A 15,220-nucleotide genomic window follows, 5' to 3' on the forward strand; every position below is an offset into this window, starting at 1 on the left:
CTCACTGTGTTGCCCAGGCTGGAGGGCAGTGGCATGATCTCGGGTCACTGCACCCTCCACCTTGCAGGTTCAAGCAATTCTCCTGCCTCAGCCTCCCGAGTGGCTGGGATTACAGGCGCATGCCATCACACCTGGCTAATTTTTTTTTTTTTTTTTTGAGATGGAGTCTCGCTCTGTCACCCAGGCTGGAGTGCAGTGGTGCCGATCTTGGCTTACTGCAAGCTCCGCCTCCCAGGTTCACGCCGTTCTCCTGCCTCAGCCTCCCGAGTAGCTGGGACTACAGGTGCCCGCCACAATGCCTGGGTAATTTTTTTTGTATTTTTAGTAGTAGAGATGGGGTTTCACTGGGTTAGCCAGGATGCTCTCAGTCTCCTGACCTCGTGATCTGCCCGCCTTGGCCTCCCAAAATGCTGGGATTACAGACGTGAGCCACCCCCCCTGGCCATTTTTGTATTTTTAGTAGAGACAGGCTTTCGCCATGTTGTCCAGGCTGGTCTTGAACTCCTGACCTCAGGTGATCCACCCACCTCGGCCTCCCGAAGTTCTGGGATTATAGACGTAAGCCACCTCGCCCAGCCACCTGATGTTTTTTGGCACATAGCATAGTCTATGGTATCAATTAATACCTATTTATTTTAGTAGTGGTGAGGTAAGAGGTAGGACTTGACTTCAGATGTGGGTTTTGGACACTGAACAAGATTGAGAAATAACAACAACAAAGAAATAAGAAATTTAAAAAAAAATTGAGGACTAGCTAAAACAGGGCCTAGGGCTAAGCTGCTTACGCCTGGGATTACAGGCGCATGCCACCACACCCAGCTAATTTTTTGTATTTTTAGTAGAGACAAGGTTTCACCATGTTGGCCAGACTGGTCTCGAACTCCTGACCTCAGGTGATCCGCCCGCCTCAGCCTCCCAAAGTGCTGGGATGTGAGCCACTGCATCCTGCCTGCACCTAGATTATAATATTAGCCTTCTAACTGTTCTTCCTGCTTCAAACCTCTGCCCTGTCCAGTCCCTCCTCAATTCTCACACCAGCGTGATTTTTCTAAAACACTTGCCTGCTTCTGCTTTAAACTCTCCCAGGACCTCCCCATCAACTGATTAAATTCCAATCTGGACCTGCTGCTTTTTCAAACGTATCTCTCTATTTTGACACATTCAGAATGGAAAAAAAAAAATGTAACTCTTACTTTTCTACCGCTTGCTTTAAACACCAGAATAGGATCTACTTATACACACACTCTGCTCATGTTACCTCTGCTTTCCATACATTTTTGTTTTTCTGACTAGATTATCTCCATTCTCTGAAGCCAGTTGTCCTTTAGAGTCCAGCTTAAGGAGTCTCTTCCTCTAGAAAAGCCTCACTGACCACCACCTTCCCTGCAATATCCTTTATATACTTCTGTTATTTTCCCTAGAATAAGCACTGTCCTATCAGCAGATGACAGTTTTATTGTCATGTTTTAGGAATGGGCTTAATAAGACCTCTAGCTCTTGTGACTATACTCTGTGGTGCATGCCTGTAATCCCAGCTACTCGGGAGGCTGAGGCAGGAGAATCTCTTGAACCCGGGAGGCAGAGGTTGCAGTGAGCCGAGATCGTGCCATTACATTCCAGCCTAGGCAACAAGAGCGAAACTCTTTCTCAAAAAATAAAATAAAGTAAAATATAATCTAGTTGCAAAGAGTGAAGGACTGTGGAAATGAAGAGGAGAAGCTGGATTTGAGACATATAGGAAACAGACTCTAGGACCTAATGACGGGATGGTGGAGGATGAGGGAGAAGGGAGGAAGAGGTCAGATTCCTGGCCCCAGTGACTGGATAGTTAGCGACGTCTTTTCCTAAGATGAGGAGGAATATGTTCAGGGCAATTTCACCTTCAGATACGTTATTTGGGATATCTGCGGGCAAGCCAAATGGAGATATTTGGTAGTTGGAAGACTGTGAAGGATAAGCCAGGAAGGACAGTAGAGAATGATGTCACAAATAGAAAGCGAGTGATATATTTTAGAGATGTCAAGAAATACAAAGCCTGCAAAGTGTGAACTGGCATCTAGTGACAATGGCAAAACCAACTTCGGGGCAGTGGTACAGGCAGAAGGTCAGTTGAGTGAGTTAAGTGGTGAGTGAATATTGTGTAGGGAAAGAGGGCCAGTAGTTAAAGAGGATGTATATCAATGAGGGGATGTTTATTTTTTTTTTGAGACGGCCTCGCCTCATCGCTCAGGTTGGAGTGCAGTGGTAATGCTCTCAGCTTGCTGCAACCTCCTCCACCTCCCCGACTCTAGCGATCCTCCCACCTCAGTGTCCCAAGTAGCTGGGACTAAAGGTGCAACACCAAGCCCAGCTAAGTTTTGCATTTTTTGTAGAGATGGGATTTTGCCATATTGCCAAGGCTGGTCTCGAAGTCCTGAGTTCAAGCAATCCACCCTCCTTGGCCTCCCAAAGTGGTGGGATTACAGGTGTGAGCCCGCCACTCCTTGCCAGGATGTATGTTTGTTTGTTTATGAGAGGGAGTCTTGCTCTGTCACCGAGGCTGGAGTGCAGTGGCACAATCTTGGCTCATTGCAACCTCCACCTCCTGGGTTCAAGCGATTCCCCTGCCTCAGCCTCCCGAATAGCTGAGATTATAGGCACCTGTCACCGCGTGTGGCTAATTTTGTGTTTTAGTAGAGACGGGGTTTCACCATGTCAATTAGGCTGGTCTCGAACTCCCGACCTCAAATGATCTGCCTGCCTCGGCCTCCTAAAGTGCTAGGATTACAGGCTTGGGCCCTTTGCGCCTTGCCAGTATGTTTATTTCTAAGGTAAGAGAAACTTGAGAATCCAGTAGTCTCCCTGCTTATCTGCTGGGTATATGTTCCACGACCACCAGTGGATGTCTGAAACCTCAGACAGTACGGAACCCGATTGCCATCATTCACACCATCTTTCTGTGCATCTTCCACCTGGAAATGTAATGCCTTTTCCGTCTTAACTAAGCACTTACACACACTGTGGCCATAACTTTCGTAGTTTGAGGTACGACAGCAAAACTCCATGAATTTCTTTTATCTTCCTCACAATTTCATGGATAGAAGATTCATTTTTACCATAGATCTTAGCAACCTCAGCATATTTTCTTTCCTTATTAAGTCGAGAACTTTCATCTTTTGACTTCGAGAAAGCACTTTATGGCTTCTCTTAGGCGTATCCGAATTGCCAGCATCACTGCTACTGCTCTTGTGCTTTGGGGACATCATTAGAGCAGATAAAGGCTACTTGAACATAAGCACTGCATACTCTAGTAGTCGATCTGATAACCAAGATGGCTACAAAGTGGTTATGGGGCGGGTGGCTTCTACAGTGTGGATATGCTGGACAAAGGATTCATATCCTGGTCAGATGGTGCAAGATTTCATCATGCTACTCAGAACAGTGTGCAGTTTAAAACTTATGAATTGTTTATTTCTGGAATTTTCCATTAAATATTTTTAGACAACAGTGGACTGCTGGTAAGGAAACTGGGAAAGTGAAACTAAAGATAAGGGTTGGGCTACTGTATGGTCATATACCACATATTGATGTTTTAGTCAGTGGTGGACTGCATATACAATGGTAGTCTCATAAGATTATAATGTACTTTTAATGTGCTTTTTCTATATTTAGATGTTTGCTTACCATTGTGTTACAGTTGCCTGCAGTATTCAGTAGAGTAACATGCTGTACAGGTTTTTAGCCTAGGAGCAATAGGTTTTACCACATATCCTAACTATATAGTAGACTACACCATTTTTGTGGAAGTGCTTTCTGTGATGTACACATAACAAAATCACCTCATGATGCATTTCTCAGAAAGTATCCCCATTGTTAAACAACTCATTACTGTGTTTATGTGCAGAGAAGAGTTTGTAGAGAAGGAGGGGGCTTATTTCGAGCAAGGTCCCTGAGAAAGTTTTGGAGGGGCAGAACTGAAAATTCAGCAGAAGTAGAAGCTTTGGACAGGAGGAATTCCTCTTTCCTTGATTGAATTTGTGGAGTAGGAAGTGCTGTGAACCTTGGATTCCCTATATACATGCCCTAGGGAAGGCCTAGATTCTTCATCAGTTAAATATCACTATTTGGGATTTCTCTCCAAATGAAGTAATTGTTCAGGAAAACATTTGGTTGTTTTTCATTTGATCTAACCCTGTGCTACCCAGTACAGGAGACACTAGCCATATGTGGATGTTTAAGTTAATTAAAATGAAATGAAATGTAGTTTATCAGCTGCTCTAGCCACATTTCAAGTGCTCATTATTCACAAGTGGCTAATGGTTACTGTATTGGACAAACATTCTGTTGTACAGCAATGGTCTAATCTATTTTTAAAACAAAAAGTTTCTGTGAGATACATAATTTTAAATTGTGCAATGTTATGTATAACACCATGAATTCATTCTAAAAATATAGCCTCTCTTATTCATGATCCATCGAAAAATGGAAAAAATAGGTATAATAGGTTTTTTTTAAAATTTTGGATTTAATATCATTTGATTTAAAAAGATGTTGTCAAATTTAAATAACTTGATATCGTTTCATGCATGCTAGAACTTTTCACTGGTTCTTAAACCTATTAATCTCATTTAAAAATTCTGCATAGAGTGATCCTGGTTTTTTACATAAGTATTACTCTTAAACATGGTTTTTAACTCTTTTCTGAAAACATTTTCAGATGATATTCCTGAAAGCTCACTCTTCTCACCAATGCCATCAGAGGAAAAGGCTGCTTCCCCTCCCAAACCACCACTTTCAAATGCCTCAGCAGCTCCAGTTGGGAGAAGGGGCCGTCTGGCCAACCTTGCTGCAACTATTTGCTCCTGGGAAGATGATGTAAATCACTCATTTGCAAAACAAAACAGTGTACAAGAACAGCCTGGTACCACTTGTTTATCCAAATTTTCCTCTGCAAGTGGAGCATCTGCTAGGATCAATAGCAGCAGTGTTAAGCAGGAAACTACATGCTGTTCCCAAAGGGATGGCGATGCCTCTTTGAATAAAGCCCCATCCTCAAGTGCTGATGATACATCTTTGGTTAATGCCTCAATTTCCAGCTCTGTGGTAAGTCGATATCATTTTGGTCTTTGGAAGCCTTTTCTTTTTTTGTTATGAGTGGTATAATACATCTGTGTGTATGTGCAGGTGGATGGGTGGATATGTGTTTTATAATAGGTGCTTAGTGAGTTTATATGTATTTGTAAGATAGCAGTTTCTTAGAAAGTGAAAATCGTTAAGTTGGGTACCCTGTCCCAAGATCAATTAGCAGTTGACAGCTGAAGTTATACTAATTTGATGCAAATCCAGTCTATAATGGAATGATAGAGCCTCTTCTTAGTCATTAAGGAGAACACTGAAAATTAAGTCCTCTGTTATAATGCTTTAAATATATATATGAGAAATTTATATAAATTTATCAAATATTTCTGAAAAGATATATAACAAATTAGTAACTATAGTTGCCTCTGGGAAGGCAAATTGCCAAACAGAGTATGATACTTTCACCATATATCCTTTTGAAATGTTTGAAACTTTTACTTTGTGCATGTATTACCTTAACAGTTTTCAAAAAACAATCTTAAATAAAAAGGAAAAATAATTTTGTGTTTCTGACCATTGTCTTTTAGTGTAGAGCTAGGCTTTAGAATTAGACCTGCATTGAATCCTAGCTCTACCACATAATTAGAAGTGTGACTTTGGACAAGGTGCTTAATATTGCAAGGCTTTATTTTTCTGTATGTAAAATAGGAAAAAAGATTATTTGGAGGGTTAAAAAGAGTCATAAAACACTTAGCACAGTACCTGGCTATGTATAAGTACTTAATTTATTAACCATCAAGTACATGATACTATTTTGTTAAATTTTTATTGACTTAATTAAAATGTAATTTGGTCTAATATAGTTAAATATTTGATAAAGGTGCTAGTGCAATAATATGAATAAAACTTTTTTTTAAAAAGTGATCGTACTGCTAATACTTAATTACCCATGAATACATTATGCAGACTAACCCACATATTATAATTTAAATAATAGCATTTTTTAAGTTGGGTATTTTTCCCTGATCTTTCACATTTGTTTGATCTATTAGAGAGCAAAATCATTTCATTTTCATAAATCTTACATAAAGGCTATCAAGTAAATAGGACTTGAATTGTTTTGTTATAGGATTACTTTTAGATATTATGAATGTTGTTTACCCTAAGCGTTTTCATGTTTCAGAAAGCTACTTCTTCTCCAGCGAAATCTACTACATCTATCACTGATGCTAAAAGTTGTGAGGGACAAAATCCTGAACTACTTCCAAAAACTCCGATTAGCCCTCTGAAAACAGGGGTATCGAAACCAATTGTGAAGTCAACTTTATCCCAGACAGTTCCGTCCAAAGGAGAACTAAATAGAGAAATTTGTCTGCAATCTCAATCTAAAGACAAATCTACAACACCAGGTTACGTATTTATAAAAAATTTAAAATTATTGCTGACTATATTCAGGATATCTATTCTCAACATTTTAAATATCCAGTTGTGAATGGTACAGCAATGGTTTGCCAGTGCCAATTCCTGAATGTTCCAAATAAGACCTCAGCTTTAGTTGATTCAATGAACATTTATTAATGTAGACTAGCCTATTTACTGGTCAAAGGACTTAATATATTACATTTTAACAGTTTAAACATGCTTTTTCCAGGATGATGGTGCTAGATTTTTTTTTCTATATTTTTTGATTCAGACAAAGCATATTTAATGAGAAATCACATTTTAGGGGCATAATGAAGGAACATTCTTGTAGCCAAGTGTGCAGAGCAGTGCTTCTCAATCTTGAGTATGAAGGCACCTCTAATAGCAGAGAGAAGTGAATGTGCATATGAGTGACTCCACCTCTAATTTTATTTATTTATTAAATTCATAAATGATAGAAATATTTGAAAAAATTGCTGTTTATTGGTAAATAATATATATATTTTGGAAGTACATTTGATAATTTAATATATTCATATAATTTATAAATATCAAATCAGTGTAACGAGGATATCCATCACCTTAAATACTTGTCTTTATGCTAGAAACATTTGAATTCTTCTCTTGTAGCTATTTTGAAGTATACAATAGATTATTGTAAACTATAGTCACCCTACTGATCTATCAAACACTGGGTCTTTTTTGTTCTGCCAAACTGTATATTTGTACTCATTAATCAACCTCTCTTCATCCCCCCAATTATATCTATCTGTGTGTATATTGTGTGTGAGCATTTACATACAAAATTTCAAAATTTCTTACCATAGTTAACTGATACTCCAGGAAATGCCATATTTATCTTGTGGTGGTTTATACCTTCTGGCACACTTCCACATGCTGTTAATTGAGAAACACAGGACTAAAATCTATGGTAATCGAGTTTATTCTGAGCTATGTTCATTTTCATTGGAAAGACTTTTAATGCTAAAGTTTAACTTTCTGAAAATACAACCTCTGCAGAAACTATAGTTCATCATAAAGGGGCAGTAAATAGAAATGAGAGTGGGGAAGCGGTTATGGGGTAGGTAAAAATCAGCAATTTCCAGTTGAGCCGGAATGAGAATTGGAAACAATAGTAAGATCCCCAGATGGAATAGGACTAGTTAGTCCCAATTTTCTAAAGACTCAAGGCTTAGATAAGAAACATTTGTTTTAATTGTTCGTGACTACTGGATATACCCAGAATCACATTTCCAGGGTTTCAGAGATATTTATTTTAGATACTTCACTGCATTCTTAATGGACTCTGGTTTGGAATATGGCCTGAAGTAGTAATAAGTGACAGGTGAAGTCCTCAAATTATGGCCATGGCTCAAATTCTACTCTTTGCTTGTTTTTGCAAATAAAGTTTTATTAGAGCACAGCCACACCCATTTACTTACATATTGTCTGTGGTTGCTTTCATTCTGTAATGCAGAGCAGAATAGTTGTGACAGAGGCCATATTGGCCACAAAGCTCAAAATATTTAGTGCCTGGCCCTTTACAGGAAAATATATGCTAATCTCTGATATAGATAAGCCTATTTTTATATAATACAACCTTAGAATCCTCTTGATGGGAGTGATATATGCCCCATTTGCCCTACTTTAAATTTACTTCATACTATTTCAAATGAGTGCTGTGGAGTTTTTTGTTTTGTTTTGTTTTGTTTTGTTTTGCTGTTTTTGTTTTTGAGATAGGGTCTCACTTTGTCACCCAGGATGGAGTGCAGTGAGTGGCATGATCTCAGCTCTCTGCGGCCTCAACCTCCCAGATTCAAGCAATCCTCCTGCCTCAGCCCACCAAGTAGCTGGGACTACAGGCATGCCACTACACCTGGTTAATTTTTGTATTTTTTATAGAGATGGGGTTCCTCCATGTTGCTCGGGCTGGTCTCGAATTCCTAAGCTCAAGAGATCCACCTGCCTTGGTCTCCCAGAGTACTAGAATTACAGGTGTGAGCCACTGTGCCCAACCGAACACTATTTTAAGATACTATAAAATCAAGGTGTCCTTTTGATGAAATGAATAATCCCTAGTTTTCCTTCTGAAGGAGAAAAAGGAAAAATTCCCTTATTTTCATGTTAGGCTTCCTAAAAGCAAGATAAAATAAATTGACTATAGAAATGTAAGTTGTTGGAAGTTACCATGGCCAGCACACTTGGTGATGAAGGTAGATTTATTAATATACATACAGTCAATTTCTAACTATTTAAATTCTGGTTGTTCAGTTTGGGAGTTTTCTAAGCCCTACTGCTCTCTCCTCATTCTACCTTTTTAAAATTATTATTATTTTTTAAATAACTAAATTCTATGAGTAGGTTTTAGGGCATGTACGTAAATAGAATAGTAAAGTAAACTTTTTAAAATGTTGAGGTATTTTTATAGTTTACTTTGTGAATGAATATTCCTGATAGAATCAAAGCATTTCGAAGCTGTAATGTAGTTTAGAACTTTTTCCATAGAAATCATAATAATTTTTTATTTTGAATAGCCTCCAAAAATGTGTGTGTTTTCTGTAGGAGGAGCAGGAATTAAGCCTTTCCTGGAACGCTTTGGAGAGCGTTGTCAAGAGCACAGCAAAGAAAGTCCAGCTCGTAGCATACCCCATAGAACCCCCATTATTACTCCAAATACAAAGGCCATCCAAGAAAGATTATTCAAGCAAGACACATCTTCATCTACTACCCATTTAGCACAACAGCTCAAGCAGGTATGATGTACTGTATTTAACATTATTCATCACATAATCTCTGCATAGAACCTAGAAATCAAAATGGGTTCTGATGCCAGTCTTTTTGACTGAGATAAGTAACATCTTGATTCTCTGTTTCACTAATTTCAGATAAGAGCGGGCACATTCAGGGTGGTATGGCCGTAGACAGTATCACTCATTTCAAATTAGAAATATTGTTGTGAATTCCATGTTTTTATGAACTTTTTAAACTGCAAACTGTTTAAACCTTTTAAACAGTTTAAAACTGAAAACAAGGAAAATTTTAGTAGTGTTTGGATGTTAAACATGCTACTGGCTCTTGTGTAAAATACAGCTTTTGATGGGTTTAGGAACGTCAAAAAGAACTAGCATGTCTTCGTGGCCGTTTTGACAAGGGCAATATATGGAGTGCAGAAAAAGGCGGAAACTCAAAAAGCAAACAACTGGAAACCAAACAGGTAATGTAAACAAGAAATATAAAAGCAGACTTGGTCCCCAGATAGTGTTGGGATCTAATTTGTAGTTCTGTACTGGCAAATAATTCTTTACACACTTTTCTGTTCCAATTAACTCTGTCACTTTTCGCCTATAAATCCCTTAAATGTGCGTAGCAACTCTGCTTTTCTTGTGATATTTTTCCATTTCAGTGGAACTCTTCACCATATTCATTGATGACCTTAAAATCAAATTTCATGAAAATTATTTTCATCATGCATTTGATTTCAGAGTCTACTTAATTTTCCACTTAGATGCTAGTTCTGAAATATTTCTGAGAATCTACTTTTCTCATTGATGACTGTTTACTTTTCTCTACACACCATGTCTTTAGACTATCTGGGATCCCTTCAGTCACCACATACCTCCCAGATTGCTCTTTCTTCTGGTCAAAGTTCGTTAAACAGCCTTCAACAAAATCTCTACGATGTAAGCTGTGTTCTGTTTCATTTACGTGTCTTCAAAGTACTGTGTTAGGATATGTTTTTAAGCTAATAGAATTGTATTTACAGTGGGGACTAATAGAAAGTAAAACAACAGTAAATTTAACCAGTATTCTTTGAGAAAGATCTACTTGATTGATTTTTCTTTATCAGTTCACTTGCTTAACAAATCACATTTCCCAGAGTTCTGATCTCAACCTTTTTTTCTCAGTTGCTCTGGAATATCTCTTCCCTGTCCACATACCTAGATTCCGATAAGCACTGAAATGCTGATGATGTTCAGCTCCACTGTGCTGATCTCTCTCCTGAGCTCTAGGTGTGGTTGGCTAGCAGAGCCTGCTATGCTTTGCTGTAGTATCTTCCCCTTGTAGTCTCTGTCTTCTCTTGTTGATTTACTCTATACCTCATCATCTAAAACAATCTGGAAGTTCTTCCTTGGATTCTTCCTCTTGTTTACGGTGTCTTCCCATCTTCTTGCCCCAGCACACATATGCATAAACACACACGTGCAGCAATTAGTTTTCTAAATCTCTCACCAACCTGCCTCGTCTTCCATATTTTCCTCTGCTATTACCAAAGTTACTGCCGTAGCTTTGTACTGAACACCCTGCTTTTAGTCTCACTACTCTCCAATCCGCCTTACCAGTTGCTGCCAGAGAAATGTGTGTGTGTGTGTATATATATATATATATATATATATATATATATATATGTATTTTTTTTTTTGAAACGGAGTTTCACTCTTGTTGCCCAGACTGGAGTACAGGGGCGTGATCTTGGCCTACCGCAACCTCCGCCTCCTGGGTTCAAGTGATTCTTCTGCCTCAGCCTCCTGAGTAGCTGGGATTACAGGTGCATGCCACCATGCTGGCTAATTTTGTATTTTTAGTAGAGACGGAGTTTCTCCATGTTGGTCAGGCTGGTCTTGAACTCCTAACCTCAGGTGATCCGCCCATCCCAGCCTCCCAAAGTGCTGGGATTACAGGCATGAGCTGTTGCGCCCGGCAGAGAAATATTTTTAAAAGTCGCATATTCATGTATTCACTTGCTTAAAATCTTGGAGTGCTCCCCATAGTTGTCATCAGAAAAATTCACAAACTGCTTGGCTTGGCATGTAGAATGATTTCTTGCCTGGCTCCTCCCCACTGCTCCTCCACAGGTATATGTCAGTCCTGCCATGCAGGCTCTTTGCAGTTTCTCAAATATACCCTTGTTTTTTGTTTTTTGTTTTTTGTTTTTTGTTTTTTTTTGAGATGGAGTCTCACTCTGTCGCCCAGGCTGGTGTGCAGTGGTGCGATCTCGGCTCACTGCAAGCTCCACTTCCCAGGTTCACGCCATTCTCCTGCCTCAGCCTCCCAAGTAGCTGGGACTACAGGCTCCTGCCACCACGCCCGGCTAATTTTTTGTATTTTTAGTAGAGATGGAGTTTCACTGTGTTAGCCAGGATGGTCTCGATCTCCTGACCTCATGATCCACCCGCCTCGGCCTCCCAAAGTGCTGGGATTACAGGCATGAGCCATCACGCCTGGCCAAATATACCATGTTTTCACATCTCTCTGCCTTTGACTTCTGTTATCTGTCAGGAATATCTCCCTGGTGAGCTCATACTTCATTAAGAATAGGTCAAACGTTAATCCCCTCTGGGAATTCTTCCTTGGCCCTTTTCTCAAAGGGTCCCACTTTTTTTACCCACGTCATCCTGTGTATACCTCAACTAGAATATTTATCTTCCCGTGAATGTTTAAGTTTGCATTCCACCACTGCCTATGGGAGTCTTCTCCACCTGTGTTCTTAGTGCTTGACTCAGAGTAGGGGCTCAACAAACTTGTATTTGAAGGAAGGAAGAAATATACTTGCTGATCCTTCCCATCAGCATATAACAAGCTATTATCTGCCATCTGAAAACAAAAACAACTCTCGTGACCCTGTTCCCCTCCTTTTCTTTGCCTCCTTTTCATGCAGACTCTCCTACAAGTTATTCCTACTTGTTGCTTTCAGGTTTCCTCTTTTTCTCTAGAACTCTCTGCTTAAGCTTTGCCATCACTCCTTCCACAGAGTCAATATCCTTATCACATTTGTCAGTGATCTTCACCTACTAATCACTTTTCAGTTGATTAGTAGCATTTGATGTTGTCGATCACTCTTCTATTGGGAGCGCCTTCTTCACCTGGTTGCCAGCATATCATATTCTCATGGCTTTCCGCCTGTGTCTCTAGAAAGTATAGAGCAGGGTTCTTAAACTATTTTGTACTAAATAATTCCCAATAAACCTGTGAAATTCTCCCAGAAAGTTACACATATAAGAGCTAGGAGGAAAATGCAGTTGAAGGCAGTGTTTTTAAAGTCAAGGGGCTGGGTGCGGTGGCTCATGCCTGTAATCCCAGCACTTTGGGAGGCTGAGGCAGGTGGATCACTTGAAGTCAGGAGTTTGAGACCAGCCCGGCCAACATGGTGAAAACCCGTCTCTACTAAAAATACAAAAAAAATTAGCCAGGCATGGTGGCGGGTGCCTGTAATCCCAGCTACTCAGGAGACTGAGATGAGAGAATCCCTTGAACACAGGAGACGGAGGTTTCAGTGAGCCGAGATTGCACCACTGCACTCCAGCCCAGGCGATAGCGTGAGACTCCGTCTCAAAAAAAAGAGAAATAAAGTCAAGGAAAGAAAGAAAACTTTTGAGAAGGAAGGAGTGGTTGGTATTGTCATGTTTCAAATGTGGGTTAAGCCAAATCCACTAGGTTTTGAAGTAAGAAGTTTGCTGTAACATGGCAAAGAGCAGTGTTAGTGAAGAGATGAAGTGGCATGCAGGTGGTGCTGGGTGGAGGAGGGAATGGGCATGAGGAGCAGGGCCAATGAGTGCAGGCATTTCTTAGAAGTTTGGTCCTAATGGAGGGGAGAAAGGAGGTAGTGGCTAGAAGAGATGAAGAAAAGTATGGTTTGTATGTGTTTTGTCCTTTCTAAGACCTCGGTCAATTTGTGTGATGGGATAAGGGGTGATAATGGGATGAGGTGAGAATGGATGAGCTCAGCACAGTGAAGGGAACAGAACTGATGAGGACAATCTCCTGTGTGATGAAAAGGAAAGGAAAGTAGGTGTAGGTGTGCTGGTAGTCTCAGAGCTATGAGAGCAAAAACTGATGGACTTTCTGCTGAAACCTCCTGTTTCATTCATCCTTAGGTAAGGGAAGGTGACAGGGAAATACTGTGGAGGAAAGAAGAGAGAGCTGACTCAGACATAGGAAGAATAGGGGGTAGCGTTGAGACTTAGTTGAGATATGAGACCATACATTTTGTAGTGGAACCATTTGATAATTTACTATGCTTTCAGTGTTTTTTAAAAATTTTTGTGTATTTTTTTTAATCCACTCATCTTCACGCTAATTACATTGCTTTTACACATCCAAAGCTGCTTCTAACTTGAGAGACAATAAAGTCTGGAACTATCCCTGGAACAAGAGTACCTGGGTTTATATACTGGCTCTGCCAGTCATTAACTGCCTGTGCAAGATACTTAACTTTTTTGTGTCTTAGCTCTCTCATCTGTAAAATGGAGATACTAGTACCTAACATAGAGGGTTATTGGGAAGATTAAGTGAGGCAATAGATATAAGGTGCTTAGAAAGGTGGCTGGCACATATTGAGCTCTGTGTAAGTATTAGCTGCCTTTATCTTTACTCTTATTTGGTGATTTCTACTATGACTTTATTCATAAAGTCTTTTATTTCTTTGATGAAATAATCTGTACAACAATATAAAGTCTTTAAACATGCAAAACAGAACAGTGAATGTTCCTGTTAAATAACCTTGCTAATGAATAAAAAGACTCAGATGAGGGAATGTTTTCTTCTCTTCTTTCGTTACCTTCTGATCTGTTTTTGTCCTTGTTTTCTCTTGCTCTTGCCCTCTAGGTAACTGATAGTTAAATGGAATCCTGATGTGTAGGAGCTGTCGCAGATGTTATAGGTGTGGGTTTAAATAAGGGGTGACATAAGGGTGGGTGTTTTTCCCTTTGTATGGCTTTCACTTTTTTGTTGTTGTTATTTTATTTTATTTTACCAAATACCCAGACTTCATGGAGAGGCTTTCACTTTTATTGGCTTATCTAAAACTGAGCCCTGATGTGAATTTTTGTTCTTTCTTGCCACCTCGTCTCCAAAAGAGATTTTACATACTGAGAATTACCAAGAATGTGAACTAGCACTGAGGGCTTGTTGTGTTATAAAAAAGACTGGGCCTATTCACACACACTGTTTCTTTTGTTCTAAGGAAACTTATACAGAATAATATTTAATAATAATCTTGTTTCATTTAATAACGTAGAAATAAAATCTATAGTTTTGAGAAATGAAATTTACTTTTTCATTTGCTTTTTGCAGGAAACTCACTGTCAGAGCACTCCCCTCAAAAAACACCAAGGTGTTTCAAAAACTCAGTCACTTCCAGTAACAGAAAAGGTGACAGAAAACCAGACACCAGCCAAAAATTCCAGTACAGAACCTACAGGTCAGTGTTTCTAGATTGTTCATGGTTAGTATGTAGAAACTCAAATGATTTTTGTGTGTTGATTTTGTATTCTGTAACTTTGCTAGATTTGTTCAGCGGTTTTTTGGGGAATTTTTAGGGTTTTCTTTCTTTTTTTGTTTTTCTTTGAGATGGAGTCTTGCCCTGTCACTCACGCTGGAGTGCAATGGTGCAATCTCAGCTCACTGAAAACCCCGCCTCCTGGGTTCAAACGATTCTCCTGCCTCAGCCTCCCGAGTAGCTGGGATTACAGGCGCCCGCCACCACGCCCAGCTAATTTTTGTATTTTTAGTACAGATGGGGTTTCACCATGTCGGCCAGGCTGGTCTGAAACTCCTGACCTCGTGATCCGCTTGCCTCGGCCTCCCAAAGTACTGGGATTACAGGGGTGAGCCACTGCACTCAGCCCAGGGTTTTCTACATATATGATCATGTGATCTGTGAATAGAGATAATTTTACTTCTTCCTTTCTAATTCAGGTGCCTTTTATTTTCTTGCATAATTGCTCTGGCTGGGACTTTGAAT

General features: G+C 39.6%; 1 protein-coding gene across 4 annotated transcripts in view; it reads left to right on the top strand.

Annotated features, from left to right (window-relative positions):
- The window catches only part of ANLN (anillin actin binding protein), a 70,402-nt gene that overhangs the window by 11,781 nt on the left and 43,401 nt on the right, over positions 1 to 15,220 (top strand). For all 4 annotated transcript variants that reach the window (XM_010361134.2, XM_030932550.1, XM_010361135.2 and 1 more), the window contains exons 4-8: positions 4,697 to 5,082; positions 6,242 to 6,467; positions 9,043 to 9,233; positions 9,587 to 9,694; positions 14,551 to 14,677. In XM_010361134.2, coding sequence (XP_010359436.1) covers positions 4,697 to 5,082; positions 6,242 to 6,467; positions 9,043 to 9,233; positions 9,587 to 9,694; positions 14,551 to 14,677 — 1,038 coding nt within the window. The remainder of the gene's footprint in view (positions 1 to 4,696; positions 5,083 to 6,241; positions 6,468 to 9,042; positions 9,234 to 9,586; positions 9,695 to 14,550; positions 14,678 to 15,220) is intronic.

Source organism: Rhinopithecus roxellana, chromosome 6, assembly GCF_007565055.1.
Source record: "Rhinopithecus roxellana isolate Shanxi Qingling chromosome 6, ASM756505v1, whole genome shotgun sequence".
NCBI lineage: Eukaryota > Metazoa > Chordata > Mammalia > Primates > Cercopithecidae > Rhinopithecus > Rhinopithecus roxellana.